This window comes from Hippocampus guttulatus, chromosome 14 (genome assembly GCF_054856545.1).
Source record: "Hippocampus guttulatus isolate MCC_2025c chromosome 14, RoL_Hgut_1.0, whole genome shotgun sequence".
Classification (NCBI taxonomy): domain Eukaryota; kingdom Metazoa; phylum Chordata; class Actinopteri; order Syngnathiformes; family Syngnathidae; genus Hippocampus; species Hippocampus guttulatus.
Window position 1 is genome coordinate 2,505,015 of NC_141274.1, and position 21,845 is coordinate 2,526,859.

General features: G+C 43.8%; 1 protein-coding gene across 1 annotated transcript in view; it reads left to right on the forward strand.

Annotated features, from left to right (window-relative positions):
• Positions 1-21,845, forward strand: part of cdh2 (cadherin 2, type 1, N-cadherin (neuronal)) — a 58,427-nt gene that overhangs the window by 34,670 nt on the left and 1,912 nt on the right. The window contains exons 3-15 of the mRNA XM_086129095.1: positions 1,469-1,680; positions 5,135-5,302; positions 6,911-7,066; positions 7,622-7,766; positions 7,865-8,037; positions 9,391-9,528; positions 9,825-10,010; positions 11,002-11,255; positions 11,583-11,725; positions 12,501-12,734; positions 13,906-14,139; positions 14,360-14,499; positions 17,666-17,830. Coding sequence (XP_085985221.1) covers positions 1,469-1,680; positions 5,135-5,302; positions 6,911-7,066; positions 7,622-7,766; positions 7,865-8,037; positions 9,391-9,528; positions 9,825-10,010; positions 11,002-11,255; positions 11,583-11,725; positions 12,501-12,734; positions 13,906-14,139; positions 14,360-14,499; positions 17,666-17,830 — 2,348 coding nt within the window. The remainder of the gene's footprint in view (positions 1-1,468; positions 1,681-5,134; positions 5,303-6,910; positions 7,067-7,621; positions 7,767-7,864; positions 8,038-9,390; positions 9,529-9,824; positions 10,011-11,001; positions 11,256-11,582; positions 11,726-12,500; positions 12,735-13,905; positions 14,140-14,359; positions 14,500-17,665; positions 17,831-21,845) is intronic.

Here is a 21,845-nt window from a genome sequence, read left to right on the forward strand (position 1 = left end):
ATTAAATTGCTGCTCAAGACATTCGCTGCATACATTTGACAAAAGGTGGGACAGCAGAACCATGGTCTCTTCAGGACAATTTTTTTCCTAAGCCCTTTTCTTCCCATGTAGCTGTTCTCTATAAACATCACAAACAGAATTGGGGGACGCATTCAAATCAGCATTACCCCTTCAGAGATAACATCAGGGCTGTGACAGAGGTGGGATGACGACTGCGTGTGAAGGAATTCTCCAATGCCAAGACGGGGCTGTGAAGTTGAACACTCACTTTCTCCTGCCCTGTTGTGTTGCGGTACAAACGACAAGTAATTTATGTCACACTGTACACTACCGCTGACGTCATCAAACGATGTTGCTATGCAGCATATCTGCCAATCTACTGTTATGGCTCTGGCACACCAAATTTGCAGGATCACTGGAGTTGAAGTCATAGAGAAATATAATATGTCTACCGCTACTCACAGTAATAAAGAAAACATTTATCTCTGTCATCACGGTTTTATTTTACGAACAGGGCGTGGAACATTCTGGCTATTAATTAGCCCTTTAGGTTAAACTTATGATCCCAAGTCGATCTACTACATCCTCCGCTCAAGCCCAGAGGAACTTCATCCAAGTGCAAATGATTCTCTGGAGAGGGTGTTGGGCCCCCGAGGTACCAGCAGAAAGAAAGATGAGGTGCCCCCTTGCAGGCTTTTGTTAAATAATGCCTGTATCTGCTTGAATAATTCAAAGCAGCAACAGCCAGAGCTTCTACACAAACTATAAACCTGGAGAATGATTTTCCATCTTTGCCCTTGTGCCATTTTGTGCGCTGTAAAGATGAGAGTTGCTAGCTGGGGATGACGGTCGAGATAAAAGGGTCATATAGTAGTAAAGACTGTCCATCCATTTCCACGCTGCTATTCTGTACTGCCGCTCACTTGTAACACAGCGTTGTAACGCCGCCACCGAGGCCCTCGCTTGGACTGGAGCCCCCATGAGACACCTGTCTTTGGTGTCTCTGTACATCTGTGTGTATGTTGTGATGAAATAAACATCACAAGCCTTCACTTGCGCCCTTGGAGGATTCATTCATCCAAGGCATTCCAGAATGCAACAAAGCTAGCATGTGAAGGCTGATTATACAGCACATGCGTTGGCCGCACGAAATCTGCACACCTAATTGTGGTGATACTATTTCGTCTTTTGCATCACCCCCGACGGCAATGGCTCTTTAAGTTCAATTTCAGTCGCCTCCTCTTCAAACTCGATATTCCTCCGCACCTGTTTGGAGCGATACCTTTGGGGCACAGCTTGAAGTGAATAATTTATGAGCATGGGGGAGGGAATCACAAAATCTTTGTGGACCTTCCGTTGCTCTGTGTGTTTGTCTAGCTGTCTGTCTTCCACCTCCTTTGTCTTTGTCCTTTTTTAAGGATTGTTTTTCACCACTGGGCCCATTCTTAACTTTATCTCTCCCTTGCAGTGAGGTTTGTCGACTGCAGCCGAGGGGGTCTTGTGCGCTTCGAATGCAATAACCCAGAGGACTTCAGGATAGAAGCCGACGGGGTGGTCTACGCTGCCCGGGATCTGCAGCTCTCTGGACCCCAGACGTCAGCGCTGCTGATCAAGGCCATTGATGACATGACTCAGCAACAGTGGATAACCCTTGCCAGACTGACACCCTCCGTCCAGCAGGTGAGTCAGCAAAACTTCAAACTGAACTTCAATCATAGTTTATCAAGAAAATATTTTCACGTTTCTTTTAGGTGATCAAAAGTGGATCCCGAGAACCGACAGTTTTCCGTTGTACTTTGCTGCATTAGAAAGCCAGTCTGATCAATTCGCGTCAATCAACTTGCGCTGATTACCCACACTGTAGTTTCCCAAATTGTAGCAGGTGTTCCATGAGACAAGATGGATGCCTGCTAATTAAAAGTTAATGTGTCAATTTAGTTGGAGCACAAACATATACTTAACACGGTCAACGTCTAGCGAGAGCAGATGCGCAACGACTGCTCATAAAAAAAGATTTCAGTGAGCGCGTCTTGTGATCGTGAGCTTATTGCCTCTGCGCCATCTCTGCGATACAGCAAGCATCTGTTTGAGCTCTCCTGGACAAGACGAGCAGTCGTCTGCGATTAATTACGTCGTCCAAGCGCTCATATGTCAACATTGTCTTTGGCCGAGGATAAGAGAAAGTTCACATTGAAGAAGTGCACATACCATATCGGTCTTTCTTGTAGTCAGGAAATGAAAGAAACTTCTAAAGGCTTTCTAGGATTGTAGGTTTTCACTCGAATACCAGGGAATTATGTGATCTTGCTCAGCAAGACTCTACACAGACAAGACATGTTTTCTTTCAGTTCTACATGCTCGAGACCATCGATAAACCATAGCCCAGGCCTCTTGTGTTGAACTGCCAAAGGGAAAAACAGCTGGCCACGTTCAGATTTGTTTGGATTTCATAACCATATCAATTCTAATACAATTCTGCTGAATCTATTTTGGGGTCATTTGTTCTTGCGTCCAGGACATGCCTATCTCTGTGTTTAAGTGAAATTTATCAAGTCATCTGAAATCAACCACGAATGACATGTACTGTACAACATAAAACACCAACTTGGGTCATAAGTGACGACAAGCGTTTTAGCAGATAGCGTGAGAAGCTGGCGTAGCCGCCGCCGACCTTCACTCAAAGTTGTTTCTCTTCAAACGGCACAAGCAGACTGACTCAAATGCACAACAGTCAAAGGCATCCAAAACACAGTCCGTTGTCCCCCCCAAAAGTGGTCAATTTAAGCTTAGCAATTGTGTCAAGCAAATTGGCATGGGGAAAATCGAGAGAGAAAAAACAAAATGAAAGTATGAATGGCAATAAACATCAATTAGCACAAACAATGTGTCTGCTTAGTCATATAGCGACTGGTGAGCATCTTAACAATATTGTTTTGAGACATTGACGTTTGGACATTTTAACACTTAGAATCCCAAAAGATTAGTTTTCCGATCAATGGACAACACTCAATGCAATAATCCACCCAATGTACGTAAACAATGTCATGACTAAAAGTGACACCATTATTTGTAAACGTGTGTGTACCAAGGACAATGTCAGGAAAGGGGCATGTTAATTTTCCGTGGTCGCAGATAAAAACAAATTGTTCTGTTATTCTTGGGGCCAGCAAGCACATCTCTTAGTCACTAACTAAATTAAAGTTGTAGCCGGTAATGATTTCCCAGCCTCTCTAAGCACTGTCATTAGCCACACACAAATGCAACTGCGGGTATAGGTTTTAATGACACTATTAGTCACTGCTGTTGGTAAGATAAATACTTTTCCACAAACAGGTAAACTGTCAGCCTTTTTATTATTTTATTCATTTTAAACATCATAAATCAGGCTATGCCTCTGCATCCTGTGCAGAATGATTTCTTCATCATATCAGTGATTATTTAATTTTTATATTTTTTTTAATGATTATTATCACTGTGTTTGTTGAGAGAGACAGTTTAATCACTGACAAACTTAACAATAACCTCATTAGGATGAGAACGTGTCTACCTCCAATCGAACTCTGCAGCACAGCACAGCTACACTCAGAAGCGGAAACAAGGGAGTTTTCTTAAAGGGTAAATCACAATTCACTGTTGAGGCTCTGAAGCTGTCAGAACAGTGTGTGTTTGTGTGCGCATGTGTGTGTGCGCGTGCGTGCGGTTTGGGGCTTCGTAGATAAGATAGACGCCGGTGTGAACAATCCCAACACGCCATTCATCATTCCCAACGCAGGTTGCAAATAATTGCTACTCTCACTCATGCCGATTTTAATAAGGCAACAGATATTTCTAAAGCACGACAGCTCTCTTGTGTGTCTGCTTGCATTGTTACTTATGCAGCGTGCGCAAGCACTATAATCAAATTTCAAACATGATTAGTGGAAGCTGTCTGACAGTGGTCAGCGTGCGCTATTGTGAGTGCGGAAAGAGGTACGGCTCGTTGTAGGGTGGCAAAGTGGTAAATCATTTCTGTTTGGACATTCAAAGAGGGCAGCGCATAGCACAGGGATGGGGAAACAATGCTCAACTTTTTTTTTTAACCACATACTGTAGTTGTGTGTAAATATTTCTAAGGAGTTTCTCTTTGGTTTCATTTGTTTTTACAATTGCACAGTGGGCTGGATCAAGGTCTCTCACGGGCCATATATGGCCCACAATCTGGAGGGTCCCCTACCTTGGTTTGGTATAATGAGTTCAAGGGATTTTTCTTTTCTTTTTTTTATTGTTGTTTTTCTTTCCCGCCTTGTGTTCAAGGTTATTGTAACTTTCCATGGCACTACTTCAGTCCCTTCTTCATGTCTCTGGAGCGGCATAGGCAATTTGAGCCATCTGTGTGTTTAGTGTCTGGCTTGCAGGTACCATCCTCCTTTGTTTCAAATCTCATTCATTACAGCTGAGGGAGGATGGCAGATCTATTATGGGAGCCGGTTGTGTCTGTGTGGGTGCATTTTATCAGGACATGAGATGAGGTTTGCCATTTAAAGCCAAGCGGTGCTGCGGTTGTAATCCTGCTGCTGCACTAACTGCAGACACCAGAGCATGTCAAGGAGAGTTGTGTTGTAATGTTGATTGTCGAGACAAGCGAGTTGTGTCAGACTTCATTTTGAGGAAAATTTAAGGTCTATAAATTTATCACTGAATGTTCTGAACTGCTCTTTCGATGCTAGGGTTGTATTGGGCAAAATAATGTTAGTTATGTTAGCATACGGACATAGCTTGACTGTCCATAGCCACACCTCACGTCTAGAGGCTAACCAGTTACCTAACCGCGCCTACTTAAAAGGCATGCTGCTCCAGGCGCACAGTTGGTGCTGTGACTCTGCTTCATTTCCTTTTATTTGTTTTTAGACATAAGAGTGGCATTGATAAGACATTACAATGAATTGGTGGGTTTTGTATGCTGAAACGGATTCAGTGGGTATTGTTGCTGATATTAAAATAAACTGAGTTACGATCTTGATCAAATACTACTGTATATTGTTGTGCAACTCAGTAAGACCAGTTCTCGGCATCCTTACTGTTTTATACGAATGGCTAATTGTATCTTCCACATAAATTCAGTTGATGCAGCAAATCATGTAATGTTTTTTTCCAGGTCATGGAACTCGCTTCTGATCCGGCCGTGTCCAAGGATTTGAAGGAAATAACATTTCCATCACGGAACTTGGACAGCCAGCTGAAACGCATGAAGAGAGACTGGGTTATTCCCCCAATCAATGTCGCGGAGAACTTGCGAGCTCCATTCCCACAAGAGCTTGTTCGGGTAACTATTACCCCCCCCCCCCACACACACACAAACACACACACAATCATACTCCGCTCATATCTTGAGTGAAAAGTATTTTTTGCTTGATAGGACAACCTTGTAGCTCCCCCCATAGCCGAGAGCTTCCACTCAGAAGGTCATGGCCATGAGACTTGGAAGAAAATGTTTCGTATTTACGGCTCTTTGTTGAAGGTCACACCCACCGGTCACCCCCGCCGCCCTTCCCTGATTTTGTTTTAAGGGCCACACAGTACAACTGCCGTCGTATGATGCCAGAGAGAAATTATAAGTGCTCAACAGCGCAGTCGTTCCTTAGATATTTTTGTGCCTTTATCATGGCTGATGGACACATTCACCCGCCTTTTATTGACAACAGTCTTGCAGTTGAGGCTCGGTGTGGGTGGCTGACAAAGGACAAGCACTCCTCAGGACAGTTAAGGAGATCCTTCCGAGTATCCTCTACGCACATTTCTTACGTATTACGGGATATTGACGCAAGCCACATTAAATGAGATATTTCTGAGCTTAGTGGATAGTATTGTCAGGAGGAAATGAGATGCTCAGCAAGAACCAGGAAGACGGTACAGACGTCTTCAATTTACAACGAAGTGGCAACCATTCTCATCCAGACAGATCGGCAATACCACCCATCAATCAATGTTATTCCTCCTATTTAAATGATTTGTCAATAAGACACTCAAGCTACCAGACATTATTAGCATATATAATAGAGTTGTTGGGTACAGCTTTTGACATGAGGGATTGACATTACCAATTGTTATCAATTTATATAGATTTGGAAAGGGAAAATGATCATTTCCATTCAAATGACTTACAGATCGAAATAGCCAGTAAACAATCAAGGACTGAGTATGCCAAAAAGGACTATAATGTTTTGTCAACATTGATTACAAAAGAGCAGTTTCACAATCGACAACAATGGTTGACCCTGTTTATTTTATTTTTTTTAAATCAGAGATTGCAAGTCAACTTTTCTAGCTGATGTTTTTTATGCTGTTTGCATCAGTTTAAAAACCCACAGGTATTGGTTACATTATTACTGTATTTTCCGCACTAAAAGGCGCACCTAAAAGCCTTCCATTTTCTCAAAAGCTCAAAGTGCGCCTTAAAAGCCGATGCGCCTTGTGTGTGGTCATTACGGTAATATGTCAAACCCAGAATGGCTCCTTGCTAGAGACATGCTTACAATGCAGAGTTCAAACTTAAGGCGATCGGTTTCGCAGTTGAACACGGAAATAGAGCAGCAGCAAGAGAGTTCAGCGTTAACAAGTCAATGTTATAACTCGCTGTTGGTTCAGTGAACTGTGTCGCTGCTTTATTAAAAATAAGTTTTACTGACATCTGATCGTCGCTATATAAATCAGGGTGTAGTGTAGTGTTCTGTTGGCATTTCTTTGAGCGTAGCTCCATATAATGGATGCATTGTAGATTGCTTCTTATAATGTGGTGCGTCCAATATATGAAAAAAATTACAAAATAGGCCATTAATTGAAGATGCGCCTCATAATCCAGTGCGCCTTTTAGTGTGGAAAATACGGTAGTCAATTTTTTCACCTTTGTTGTAAAAAATCATTCTACCCGCAGATCCGCTCGGACCACGACAAGAACCGATCTCTGCGATACAGCGTGACAGGCCCTGGCGCTGACCAACCTCCCACTGGCATCTTCCTCATCGACCCGATCTCTGGCGAACTCTCGCTGAACAAGCCGCTGGATAGAGAGCATATTCCCAATTTCCATGTAAGTCAAGCCCTAATGATTTCCTTCTGATCTGCCTGTTAATACGCTCTCGCTGGCAATGTTGTATTTTCCCTCCTGGTTGGTATATGCTCCAGGGTCATGTGTAGCCGAAACAGTCTGCTCAGACAGACTCAATAAAGACTTTTGTGCCATGATTTGGCGCTCAGAGAACTGGATTTATCCGTCTGAGAATTTAAAGACTTTGTCCGTGTGTGTTCAATATGTTGAGATAATCTTGAGCTCTCAAGCAGTGCTCTCGACTGCAGTGGCTATCCTGTGATTTTGCATGTGCATTAGAAGGAATGATGGCTGAATGAGAAGCGAGAAGGTCATTGGATAAGCGACTTAGCCAACACTTTGCATTGCATTGATACAGACTGCTCATTAAATATGAATGATGGTCATTGACTCCAAAAAGCGGTTTGTCAAGAAATCAATAAAATAGATTTCAGCGAAAGTAAAATAGAACCATGACGTGGTGATATTTTTTTGGTGTTTTGATATCAATTTTTTTTTTTGAACCACCCTTCAAAGTGTGACTTTGTCTTCCTTCAGCTGAGAGCTCATGCAGTGGACCTGAACGGAAACCAAGTAGAAAACCCCATTGACATTGTGATCAATGTGATTGACATGAACGACAACAGGCCCGAATTCAACCACCCCATCTGGAACGGCACCGTCCCTGAGGGCTCCAAGCCAGGTAACGTCAGCAGTAGCTAAAGAAATAGCCGATCGCAATCACACGCTGTATATATTTGATTTGACATAAACATATACCGTTGTCTTCCTGTCCAAAAGGCACAGTTGTCATGACGGTAACAGCAGTCGATAAAGACGATCCCAAAACCTCTAATGGCATGATCCGCTACAAGATCTTGTCTCAGACCCCAGACAGTCCCACCTCCAACATGTTCACCATCAATAATAAAACGGGAGGCATCATTACTGTGGCAGCAGGCTTGGACAGAGAGGTGGGTTGCTTATTTTGTTGTCTTTTATTTTCTTCCCTTCGACTAACGAGTTATGTTATAAATGTCAAAACTAGATGGTAGCACATAATACGATAAAACGTAAAGGAGCGCCAAACATTCAGTTGTGATGAAAATCTGACTTGACAACAATCAGACATTACATTACCTTAGCTCCTTCTACTTGGACAGAATACTGTTAAATAAAGTCCACATTTCACTTTTTCTGCCTTTGGGTGTGGTATCCCAACATTGGAGGATGTGGGATCCCGTACGAGCGTGTGCGTAGTCGTGGCAAGATCCGTGCTGAAATATGTTGTGGTTATTTATTTCCAAAGTCTCCGTCCATCGTTTGCTCGATTCGAAATGTACAGTTTTTACATAAATGAGCCAAGTATTTGTTAAGTATGATGACAATCACAACTTGGGCATGTTTGTTAGTAGAGCCAATGAGCCAAAGTACATTTGCTGATTACCACGTGAATTACAAGCCGAGCTGGCCTTGGTTTTTTCCATTTAATCCGAGAAGAATGTTGCACGCCTCACCGATCATTTTAATAATCCCCTCCTCTCACATTCTCTGTCCTCATTTCCAAAGCACACGTCTTTTACTTATCCTTCCTCTGTGCTGTAAACAACCACCTTTCCCCCTAATTGGCTCACAGAGCTGTGGGAACAAAATAAATAAAATGAAATATAAAGCACATGTCGGTTGATGTAATCCTAGTGAGGGCAATCCGGCTTGCTTGCCTGCTCAATCACTTCCGCCTTGGGGCCGCCGTTTTATGTGCGACAGTCGCCACCATGAAAGTAATTTGCCCTATTCTCATTACCAAGTGACTAGTCCATCACCTGAGTAACTGTTAATGTGGAAGTAGTCATTTGTCAACTTCATGCTGGTGTACAGTAAAGTGGAGCAGTGGTGCAACTTCCTCTCTCCCTCCTTGGAGAATTAATCAATATTAGTCAAAGGAATAAGAAAGTCATTTTAACTGCATTACAATTTGGTTGTGCGCATTTTTATTTTTATGTGTGCTGCCACATTTGTCTGCTAAGGGCACTAGGAAATATCCTCCACAATTTGTATTATGAATTGACTGTTAATTTGATTTGAGTGGGACCACCAAATTGAGACTCGCCAGACATACGGTAATCTATTCTCTTGGAATGCTGGAATTTTGTGTGTGTGTGGGGGGGGTTAATTTAGGAGTCACCTTATTGACTAAACCGTCACCATCAGAAAATCTTTGAAAAGGGTATCCGTGAGGTGCATCATGTTGGACTGTACATTCCAATATTCAAGTCTGTGGAAATAGGTTTTACTACTCTCAAACCATTCATGCTTTTCCACTGCAGAAAGTGCCTCAGTACATGCTGATCGTCCAGGCCACTGACATGGAGGGCAGCCCCATTTACGGCCTCTCCAACACAGCCACCGCCGCGATCAGAGTCACCGACATCAATGACAATCCGCCAGAGTTCACAGCTGACACGGTAAGCAGTGAGTGAACAGCTACCCTGGATTCGCAACTCTGCCCAGTTTCGATATGGATGCGCTCCGGCGGCAACTGCGCTCTCTTATTTAGTTTATGTTCAGCTACACAAGCAGTCAGCCAGGCGTGGAGGCGCTCCCGCCCACACACATGCAACAATGGGGGAGCGCAAAAAGTCCTTTGAGTGAGACGTGATGTTATTGTGCTGTTCGATTACAACTGGCACCGAAATGACCATGACAAGATGATAAGAACCCAACATTTGTCTGATGACTAATGGTACGCTTGTTCCTGCAGTTTTTCGGCGAGGTGCACGAAAACCGCGTGAACGTGATTGTGGCCAACCTGACTGTGACTGACAAAGACCAGCCCAACACTCAGGCCTGGAACGCCGTCTACAAAATCACTGGGGGCGACCCCACCGGCAGGTTCTCTGTGCCCACTGATCCCACCAATAACGAGGGCCTGGTGACGGTTGTCAAGGTAAGGTTACCTTTTCGAACCTTACCAATTACATTCGTAGAGAGACGCTGTATAGTTCCCATGTTTCATGGTGTGACAGACTTTTGTGTTTTGGTCAAACCAAGATCACAAGCACATTATTGCAGACATGGCCGGAAAGGATAGTACCGAATCAAATGTTCACAGCTAAGACACTTTTACAAAAACTCAACTCAGCTATATTTCTAGAGCTTTTTTTTTTTTTTTTTTAAACAAGCACCGCTGTATGCCAAGTGCTGTCCATGGAGCAAAAATACAACAAACAATAAATGAATCAAAGACAGTAGAAAACACAAAAACAGTCAAACTAAAAATCAAGTCTCATGCTGAGTCCAAAAGCCAAAGAATGAAAAAGAGTTTTAAAAGGAATATTTAAGATGGGCAGCGAGGGGGCTTGCTGAACATTCAGCGAGAGCAACGGAAAAGGCTCGATCCCCTCTGAACTTCCGCTTAATTGAAAGCAATCACAGTAATAAATCAGATGTACTTGAAGCGGTTTTAATATAGTTGTGTCCTGCTGACCGCGTGGGCCACCAGTTGAAAATTTCCACTTTAGAAGAGCGCAAGATGTCTTATTGTTGTTATGTACTGTAGCTATCTAGACATGAATGCAGCCATCAACAATACAAACATGCAGTGGCATTTAGGAGCAAGTCTAACAGATAATAGTTGTTTATCAGCCAGATTAATTTGAGTCGTGTCTTCTCATTTGTATTTCAAACAGAAGAAGGTAATTAATAAGAAGCTGGCGGGCTTGCTGCTCTCCATTAATTCACCAAGGCACCGAATGAATATCTGAGTCTATTGTGGGTCTTTCACAGGAGGAGTTTCAGGGAGGGGAAATGGAAATGCTTTAATTTGCCTTGTTACTCTCACATCATGTTCTGCCATTTAATACGAGTTCCTCCTTCCCCCCTCAACCTATTTCACGTGATGACATATGCCTCGCTACCTCTGTCCTCTGTTTTCCCAGCCGATTGACTATGAAATGCACAGGGTATACGTGCTGACAGTAGAGGCCAGAAATGAGGAGCCTCTAGCCAGAGGCATCCACTCTCCCCGTCAATCCACCGCCACCGTCACCATACGAGTGCTGGACGTCAACGAGAGCCCTTACTTTGATCCCAACCCCAAACTCATTAAACTGGAAGAGGGAAAGCCGGCGGAGTCCATGCTGACCACCTTCACAGCGCAGGACCCTGATCGCTTCATGCAGCAAAGTATCCGGTAGGAGGTTAAAAACAAGCAGCGCCTACTGTATTCTGGTTAAATCGCACCCGATAATGAGCAACAGTTGTGATACTTTTTGACTCCCATCTGTGAATATTCATGACGCCATGTGTGAAATTGATAGGGATACGATGTTAGCTTGACTGCTCCTTTCAGTTCACTCATCGGAGCACCTTTGTATCTGTAGGCGCTTGGTTGCTCCACACGTTTGTATTTTTCCACAAAATGGATGATTGGATGTCGCCACATGCGAAACAAAACAGCCTTATTCAACATTGATAGAAGTTCGGTGAGGTGATTATGAATGTGACTGTCTTTCATCAGCTACACAAGACTCTCCGATCCGGCCAACTGGCTGAGGATTGATCCAAACAACGGTAGAATCACAACAATGGCCGTTTTGGACCGAGAATCGCCTTTTGTGAAGAACAGCATGTACAATGCCACATTCTTGGCCACTGACAACGGTAGGTAACCATGCACATTTGTATTGTTCAGCTCCTTCCAATGCGCTGCTCTCATGGTTTAGCTGCTTCCGTCGGGATGCTTCAAAGTGACTATTGTCAGAAGGTGATGCCGTGTACAAGGATCGATGTCTAATTGAGCCACTTGTGGGACAACAACACACGTCCAGCATGCCCGAAAGACAAACACTGACCACTATTCACCTTAAGGCTAATGTGTTAAGAATCTGAGAAGCATCCGGCTGCATGGATAAAGTCGACTTTTCCCTGAAGAGGATTTACCTCGGTTCGAGTTTACCCTGTTCTGCAGAGCATAGCGGAGGCCAACAGGCTTAAAAACGTTGCCAGCAAAGAGGTTTCTCGGTATTAATGGGTCAGGACTGGATGACTAGCTCCTTTGAGCGTGGCCTGAATGGTAAAGAAGCATCTTAGCACAGTGAATACATAGAGGAAGCCTGAGAGGAGCGACAGTGGCCTCTGTTTTGCTGCTTTAGTATTCCCATCCTGTGTCCTTGGTCAGGAAGGCGTTCTTCTCTCCCCCGCACGCACACACTCGCACTATCCAAATGTTCTAGTACCGCACTCTTTCTGTCTGCCGCCTCACTTGAGATTACTTTCTTAAATCAGTATGCCGTTTGGATGGGGCCAATCCCACTGGAGTCGATAGCTGTTTGGAAACACAACAGTCGCCTCTTCTTTTCTGCCCACCGCATATTTCCGCAATCAACTTTCAAGATTTGCATAAATGTCTATGCACGTGTGTTTCGTGGCAATGCAGGCAACCCTTTCGCCACTGGCACTGGCACGCTGCAGATCTACCTGACGGACATCAACGACAACGCCCCGAGGGTGTTCCCCCAGGAAGTGGAAATATGCGAGAAACCCGAGCCCAACGCCATCAACATTACGGCGATCGACGGCGACTTAATGCCCAACGCTGGGCCCTTTGCCTTCGAGTTGGCTAACATGCCCGTCGATGTTAAGAGGAACTGGACCATCACCAGGATCAGTGGTAGGAATGACTATGCTAATGCAGTAGTGAAGTCATAATTTGACAGTCAACAAATAATATGAAAAATCTCCTTTACACCATAAATATAAGACAACATGAAAAACAATCTGACCAGCCCAGTCCGCCGCTGAGTAACCAAATTCGTTGCGCGCCATTCATAACCTTGGAACTTAATATATCGGGACTGTCATAAGCAATTTCCAGTACCTGCTCAACTCATGTTTTAAACAAGACAGTATCAATTTGTAGCAGCTGCCCATTTTCTTGCAGCCCTCAGTCTCTTCAGGGAAAAAAAAAAAAAAAGTCTGCGTCTCATGTCAGCATCTATCTTGTCGAGTATTGACTACCGGTATTCTGTACCAGGCGAGGAGTGCTGCTCATGTTGGTAATATTAACAACCTGCGATTGGAATGTGGCAATTAATGAAAGGTTGAGCACATTCTGCTAAAAACCACCCAAAACATTTTAGCTAGAGAGACGCCTGTGCTGAAATACAATGTATCTTTTTTTGGATAATACCATTTGGATCATCGCAATGAGGAGTTTTAAGCTTAAGCAGCATTATCCAATGTCATTCAGTAGATTTGTGAGCCTCAAATCGAAAATCCTTGTTTTGGATTTTATATACTAATGCAAGTTGGAATTTGTCATACATAGCATATACGTGCATGTATCTGCAAATAGCGGCCGGGGGTGTTTTTCTTACTCAGCTGGAAGGAAGGCTGGGAATCTATTTTAACAGATTTTGGGAATAATAATAAACACCATTAGCATTCCAGTACTGTATTACAATTTATTTCCAGTCAAAGTGTAATTTAAAAAGGACTCCCATGGAGAAATTTAGTGACAAGAAGCAAGGCAGAATGGGCACAACAAATAAGATTCCAGTAAGCTTCCACCCTTTGTCAAGGAACACAGTTAAAATGGGCTCAGCAGTTAACTCCTTAATGTCAGTGTTTGAACAATTGTGTCCTCAAAGCAATTTGAGGGAAGTCTTAACCTCAGGTGGATGACACACTCACCAAACTAATTGGGCCAAAGCGGTTATTTGAGGCCAACCACTATTTGAGGAAATGTGGTATTTGTAGTGGTTTGACAAGTGTGCAACAATGAACATGACCCAAACAAGCCCACTTTTAAGCAGCCCTGCCTTCTCTTTGTTGCTCTGCAGGTGACTACGCCCAGTTGCGCCTCAAGATCGGTTTCCTCGAGAGTGGCATTTACGACCTGCCCATCATCATCACGGACTCTGGAAACCTGCCTTTGTTCAACACCTCCCACCTGAGGGTCAAAGTGTGCCAGTGCGACATCAACGGCGACTGCACTGACCAGCAGCACATCATGGCCGCCGGCCTGGGCACGGGCGCCATCATCGCCATCCTGCTGTGCATCATCATCCTCCTCAGTGAGTGTCACCTAAACGCTGCCATCGTAGATTAGCAGAGCAGCTAAACATGATCCCAATGACGATTAGATTAGCACGGGATTATCAAACAAATATATAGTTTACATCCGGCCTGAAATGCTAAGACACGGGATCCGATTACACGTGTATGAAAATACAGTATAAGCACGGTTCCGTTTTGTAATAGGACGCTACTTGTCTGTGTGCGCGCACTTTGCAGTTCTGGTGCTACTCTTTGTGGTTTGGATGAAGCGCCGCGATAAAGAACGACAGGCTAAGCAACTCCTCATTGATCCCGAGGATGACGTGCGAGACAACATTCTCAAGTATGATGAGGAAGGCGGCGGAGAAGAGGATCAGGTAGGAATGATGCCACTCACACGTACACACCCACCCACGTGCACAGAGTAAAAACCTTCAATAACACTGTGGATTATTTGAAAAGCCCTGAAAGCACTTGTTTTTGCCAAGCAATCAGTTATTTCAATGGAAAATTCTCACTCCAAAGGATGACTGAGAGACTGCCTTGGGGTCCTGGAAAATGTCTCCAAGCCAAGGTCTAAAACATCCTAATGTATCCATTCATCATAATACTGTCCCAAATATTGTGAGGCTGTCACTCAAATAACAGCTATGTTTATCACTTAGTTCAGCCGGAAGCAGAAAAAAAAAATCTTTTGAATTTGTTTAATCAGAGTGGCACTGAAAAAGACACACCAAACACACAAAAGTGAACACCAAATATTAAACGTTGAGAATTTTCACATTTTTTAAAATAAAAACAGCTTCAACTATTTTTTTTTTTTTTATTAGTTGGGAAGCACATTTGTTCTCAGTACTTTCTTGATTGGCCTTGTCGCTGCTCACCTGCCTCCACCATTTGATTGGCAGTCATGCCACATTAGGGAAATTACAATGCATATTTTTTCCCCCAAAAGGACCAGAAAACGGGCACAGGTTGAAAATAAAATTATAGACTATTTTAATATTACCATGGTTTAGTCTGGGACTCTCTCCAACCCACCTATTGCGACCCACTGGTGAAGGTGAATGCATTTAGCAGAAAGACAGCCGTGTTGGTGGACGAACAACTCTTTCCGTCTGTCGCCAAATGGAGAATTTGACAATTCAACTGTGAAGGTTCTGCATATGGGCAGAACAGTTAGAATCAATGATACAAACACACTACGGTCTAGTTGGTTCTGAAAATAATGGATGTGTTCTCCAGCGTTACTGCTTTTCACTTTACAACCCAAACACTCGCACCCCCACACCCCATCCTGAACACGCCAGAGGCTTGAATAAAAGTCCCGTCTCTGCATCTTGTCGCGCTGATCAGGCATGTAGCGACACAAATTCAATTGTCCTAATGACCCCTTGTTAGCACAACTGAATCAGTTCTTGGGGGTTGGGGGAAAGGCGGCGTCATTCCACATAGGCTATTCTCTCACCGGCTGAAGTGCGGCAGTGGTTCGCATATTGCACAAATAAGCGGGAGACCCCGCTCTGACCTGGCACAATGGCAAAATAGCCTGGGAGACTTGTAATTGGTGCGCTGATGTCATTTGGAGACAGGCATCTGCTGTGCGCCAATAATGAAGCTCTGTGTAAGGTAACAATATGACGACAAGACTGTCAAAACATCTGCAGAGAGAGAGAGAGAGAGAGAGAGAGAGCGACAGAGAGAGGTCCTTCCGTGTATTCATGTCCACACATAAAAACACACACTTTGTAGAGCAGCACGTGTCCAAAAAAAGAAGTAATGCTGCTCAAAAGCAAATGAAGTCCAAGCTGTCGTTTATTGAGAGCGAACAAATTTCCCTTCAAAATGGCACAAAGGACAGCAGGATAAAATGGCCTCGTCTGCGCTGTCCAGGGAGTCAATACTGGCTTAAAAAAAAGGGGGGGGGGGTTCGACTTTCCTGATGCTGTGGTCTGTATAATACCCACCTCTGTTCGCCCTATCTCCCACCAGGGAGGAAATTGAAGTGTCAGTCCATTTGGTGCTCTCACAGTGTACGATTTTAGCCGCTGCTGCACTGTGATGCAGTCACTATCGCAGGCAGACAGATGATCAAGTTGAGCTCAGAGAAAACGGCCGATTATATAGTTGCACACCAGCACGCTGTTGGAGTAAACAAGCTGATCAGTCGCCTACGTATTAACTCCGAGACAGCGTGACTGAGTCGCTGTCGTCCCCATGCATGAATGAAAACGTAGGAATCAATACACGGAACTGTGTTCCCGAATGAGGAGGTTTTGAAGTTTCTAAATGAAAAGTTCCTTTTTTTAATTTTTTTTAAATTTTGCGACTAGATGTGTTTTTCACACAAATATATACAGATTGTCTGATTAGGTGGATATGTAACTCCTATTAGGATTTTTTTTTACAGAGATTTATGGGGTTGGTAAAAAGAAGTACTTGGCGGCTGCCCCCGCAAGTAAACAATCGGATGCAACACAGGGCTGTCCTGTTTATGATACGTGCGACACGAGGATGAATGTTGAGTTATTAACACAATACATTCGGGTTTTCACTTGTTGGTTTGATATTTATGGCTTTTCATGAGTATTTTACTATAATTATGACTTTACCACTGAGCATATCTTAAGTGTTTGATTACCGCATATTATCACTGTTCAGTTTGTACAAATTCAGGTTACATCACTGTCACAGGAATAGAATTCTGTCATAAAAAGAGCACACTCTGCATCTCCAAATTGTTCCTTTTTAATCCAAATCCCCAAATGACATGTGGTTTTGCTGTGTTTCAGAAGAATGACAAATTCCAAAAACTAGTTTCTAAAAAGTATGCAATGTTAAATGTGGGTCATTGGCGCTGGTGGCTGCGTGTGCGAATGAGTCGTTCCCCATTAAGGCCTTCTTGCTTTGTTTCAATTCCCGTGACCCTTTCTGGTATGACTTAAAAAAAACACACGCACACACAACAGTGGCTGGAGTCAGCCTGGAACGAACCAAAGATGATGGATGACATTCTTGTATGATGACCACTGTTTTGATCCTACACTGCCTCGGGGCTCACTGGCATGAGTGTACACATGAATAATCCAGTTAGACAGGAGATGAGACTGATGTGTGCGGAGTAGAGTAGGTGTACTTTTCATTTATACATCACACTGCGGGCAAGGAGCTGTAAGTACGTACGTGTGTAGGAACTGAGCAAAGACACCTGTATATTGAAAGGGGATATTAGAGATAGACGGATTAGGGACTGTCCATCCCGCATGCTTATTAGGCGCGCCGTATCTTCTGCTGCGCTGATACCATCCGACGATTCACCCTCTCCCGGCCATGACTTAGCGTTGCCTTGGTAATGTTAATAGGATTAGCCTTGGCTTATGCAGAGCCACCATGTCACGTCTGGCCATTGATTAGAGTCTGCGCTTCCAGTGGCTGCAGCGCCATTCGTATGCCACGTCTGATGTTTTCACGGCTTTCCAGTAACAGTTGCACAAGGCTCGATGGTCAGCGGTCTTATCACACACGTCCATCCTTTCTCTGCAGGACTACGACCTGAGTCAGCTCCAGCAACCGGACACTTTGGAACCCGATGTAATCAAGCCTGTGGGGATCAGACGTCTCGATGAGAGACCGCTCCACCCCGAGCCACAGTACCCCATGAGGTCAGCCGCCCCACACCCCGGAGACATCGGAGACTTCATCAATGAGGTAATAAAAAAATAAATAAAAGCCAGGCAGTGCCTGTAAAAGCTGGCATTTTTTTGTATAAACATCCACCCGGAGGCCATCGCCTCGCAGGGGTGGGCAATGTATGACCCGCTTGCTCTGTTCTTTAATCCTGCTCGCCAAGGATTTAAATCAAGGTCCAACATTGGCCCCACATGTGACCGACTGCACTGGGCCAACCGAAGTTCACTAATGCACAATTTATTAATAAATGTGATTACATCAATAATTGCTTGCAAATATTTCATATTTTGAATTCTGTCCACCTAAATTGATCAATCACCTGTGCTCTTTCCATCACCCCCTTTCACTGACACATTGTGTGCTATGTACTCGCATGCATTTGGGCCACCGAGTCTATCCGCATCATTATTTCATCCATGGCCGACATATACCGTATAAGTACCCATTTCGTTAAGTATTGTTTTAAATGGGGAATTTCCCCATTGTGGGACGAATAAAGGTTTTCTTCTTCTTATCTTCGTGTATTTGCATGCAGTAAGAATACATGCTTCTCTACTTCATTCATGGGTAGGCCGACATACATGTATATAATTATGGACTTTGTTAAGTATTGTTTTAAATGACATTATCTTCATGCTGGGGAATGGGGAGTGTGGCTAATTTTTTAATCAGCTGCCTTGATCTCCCATACTTGTGGGCAATTTTGGCCACTGGGACGACAAAATTCACACACAATTCACTATTTCATACATAGGGAAAGCCTACATATATCATGATGACTTTCATGCAGTATTGGTTTAAATCAGGGATAGTGCAAGTTCTGGCAGGGCCACCACAACTTGGCTCATGAGAGGGGTGTGAAGTTTAACACACGACACTCGTGATCGCACGTATTATGTATTCTGCCTTGTCTGGGCTCTGCGTAAAAAGCACCAGCGAATAAAATAATGTAGGTCTACATTACCGGGTGTGGGTGTGTAAAGAAGCAAAAAACCACACGCAGTTCGTGACAAGATGGGTTGTTTTGCTGCAGCAGCATATGCAATCCCAAGGTGCATAATGAAAAGAATGAAAGGCTGAATTCTTTATGGAACTTTCCGATCATAAACAATTTGGTTTATAGAACTCCGCATTATGCCGACTCGGGGGAACATTGACCTCAAACAGAATCAATGAATATTCTGCTGATTGTTCTCCAAGACAAAAGAAGAACATTTTGGAGTCTTGCACATCTACTCAGACATGTATAAAACTTCCGAACGTGATGCTAACACACTTAGATATCATAATTATTTTTTTCCTCCTACAAAAGTCGACGTGTCAAAAGAGAAGTGAGAATGAAATATGTACTGAGAGTGCCTGAGGCTGCCAGTGACTCGAGCTTGACGGGACAATGTCAAATGAAAAGATCAGTCATATATTTTTCACCGGCTCCAAAAGACGTGTCTTTCACAGCATTATAAACAGAATATGCGCCTGCCTTTTGGATGCCAACTATGTTTTTAGATGAGCATTCTGGTGTCTGGCTATCCGTAGCTCGTACTGTCACTAAATGGGAAAATACGGCATTGAAGTCGCGGACAACCACAAACCGGGTCCCCAATCATTCCCAATTCCATCCGTTAATCCGAAATGAAACCTCTGACATGGGCGTGATTAAAGTTGCGCTGATTCTCCAGAGAGGAGCCCTTTACCTCACACCTTTTTCAAAGAGAATAAGGCATTAGGCAGCAATCCCATGGACCCAGTAATCCAGAATCCGAACCATAAATCTGACGTAACCCGCATGACCACTCAATTTTGACTCGAACCTCATACCCGAAGGGACAACCACTGATTCTAAATTGGCCAGTAGGTAAGAATCCTCTAAGGGTGATTTATGACATCAGTGTAGGGATGCCAATGCCAAGTTTCCAATAACGCAGAATCTAAAATGACTATTCGAGCATGGCCACAATCGAATCTTCCCCCTAATGAGCAGGACAAGTGGACGATCGTGCAGGGATCAAATTGCATTGCGTGATTGTCTAACCTTATAAAGCTGCCCGCGGCGTTTTTTGGCTGCAGACCGAGCGATGGGCTATAACCAGCGGAGCAATTACGCTTGTAATTGTAATGAACGATCCCGGTGTAATATTCCCCTCCAGATTATCAGGCCGGCAGCAAACACTCGACGGTGTCTAACAAGTGGGAAGTAATTGCTTCTTGTCTCGACACTTTAAATCAATCTGTCTCTTTTTTTGGAAAAAGCAATGCCAATGCTTTCCCAGTCACGTGAGGGCTGCTCCGTCTGCGTCCGTCCGACTCTTTCATCCGTTTATTATTCGGGAGTTGGCTTCTATCCGAAGCGGTCGGTGGCCAAAGCGCACGTCAACGCCTATGTGACCGATCCTTCAGGTCTTTGGAGCACGCTCGGTGAGGGGAGTAGTCTCCAAAAATCAATAGTGAAGAGCTCTCACGGCGCAATGATTTCTGGGAATGTGGAGGGCCATCTTTCAAAGCCCCGCCACAAGATAAAGGCGCACGTGCGTGACAAACGCATTCTCCCTTTTGCCCGAGCCACAGATGTGCTCAGTGCTTTTCGTGAGTATTTATTCATGAGCCCCAGATTGCTATCGAGATTAAAGATGACAAGGTATCGCTGCCTTGCGCTCTCAAATCTTCTGAAGAGCAAAGAGGGTGCGGCCAAGCTCTGCGCTCACTGTAGGATAAAGTTCACCTTCCGGGTCTCTCAAGACTGGAATTTACCCGAGTGTGACGAGTTGAAAGGAAGCGACACAATCCCCAAACACACAATCATCCAAAATGCCAACTATAAATCTACTCGCCACTGATTCTTGGCTCTCGGCTCAACGCGACTTCATCTTGACCACTCTTAAAAGTTGGCAGCAGACAGACCCGAGCACACATTCGTCCAGAATCCCGACCATAGCAAAATGAAGCCCGATGACTTCTCAAGCCTGACTAGAATCTGACCTCCCTCGCCCCGTAATAAAAGAAGAATCACTGAATGTCAGTTCTCGGCTCAACGAGCCTAAACCGTGACCCTTTATTATGCGATGGGAATGACGGCAACAGACCTCTGCCACACAGTAATCCAGAATCGCAACGATAACGTAGAATAAACTCATTAATACTCAAGTGTGACTCGAAACCGAACCGAAAGAGGAAGAACCGCTGATTCTTGATGCTTGCTCGCTTGTCATCCTCACTCGGCTACTACTGTGCTGTGACCGGAGGATGCAGAGAACAACCTCAGAAGCATCCAATAAACAAAGCAAACCACACATTTGATTCAATATTTATGACGACTTGAGTTTGACGGCAACCTGATCTCCCGCCTAACAAGCAGAGGATGAAGTGCAAAATCTTGTTCCAGGAATACGAGTCTTTATGTTGACCCTTCTAACACTTGTGAACATGGCGGACCTCTGGAAATTCAACCGTTACGAGCAACTTGTGAGTGATCCAAGTTCACGCCACCTTAAATCCACCTTCAACAATGTCGAAAAGAAAGATGACAGAAAATGATTTATATTTAAAACACACACGCTACTAAATACTACTACCTAATAATGTGCAAATACTGTGTAGTTTGTCAAATGTAAATTTCTTACACTGCTGTTATATTCGCAAATACATAATTTTGCCATTAAAGTACATTTTCGTCGTTGCTGTTAGAGGTAAAGGACTGGTCAGATGTTTGCGGTATCACCCCCAAAAATATTAATAATAAATACAAAATATAAAATATTATGAGCATGAAAGTCACTAATAGATCTTTTTACCGATCATTTTTTTTCAGTTTTTTTTTTTAGGTCCACAATAGTTGATTTGGATGAAACCTACCCATATTCTACTGATCACCCCCCCCCCAAAAAAAACCCAAATAAATAGATAAATTGATAGATATAAATAAATGGGGTGGGGTGAGGGTGAAGTTGAAACTTTGTATGTGTGCATGCGTACCGTGGTAGCGCAACGATCCGGTAGCCTTGAAAACAGGAGTCAGCATGCTCTTTATTGGCTGGCA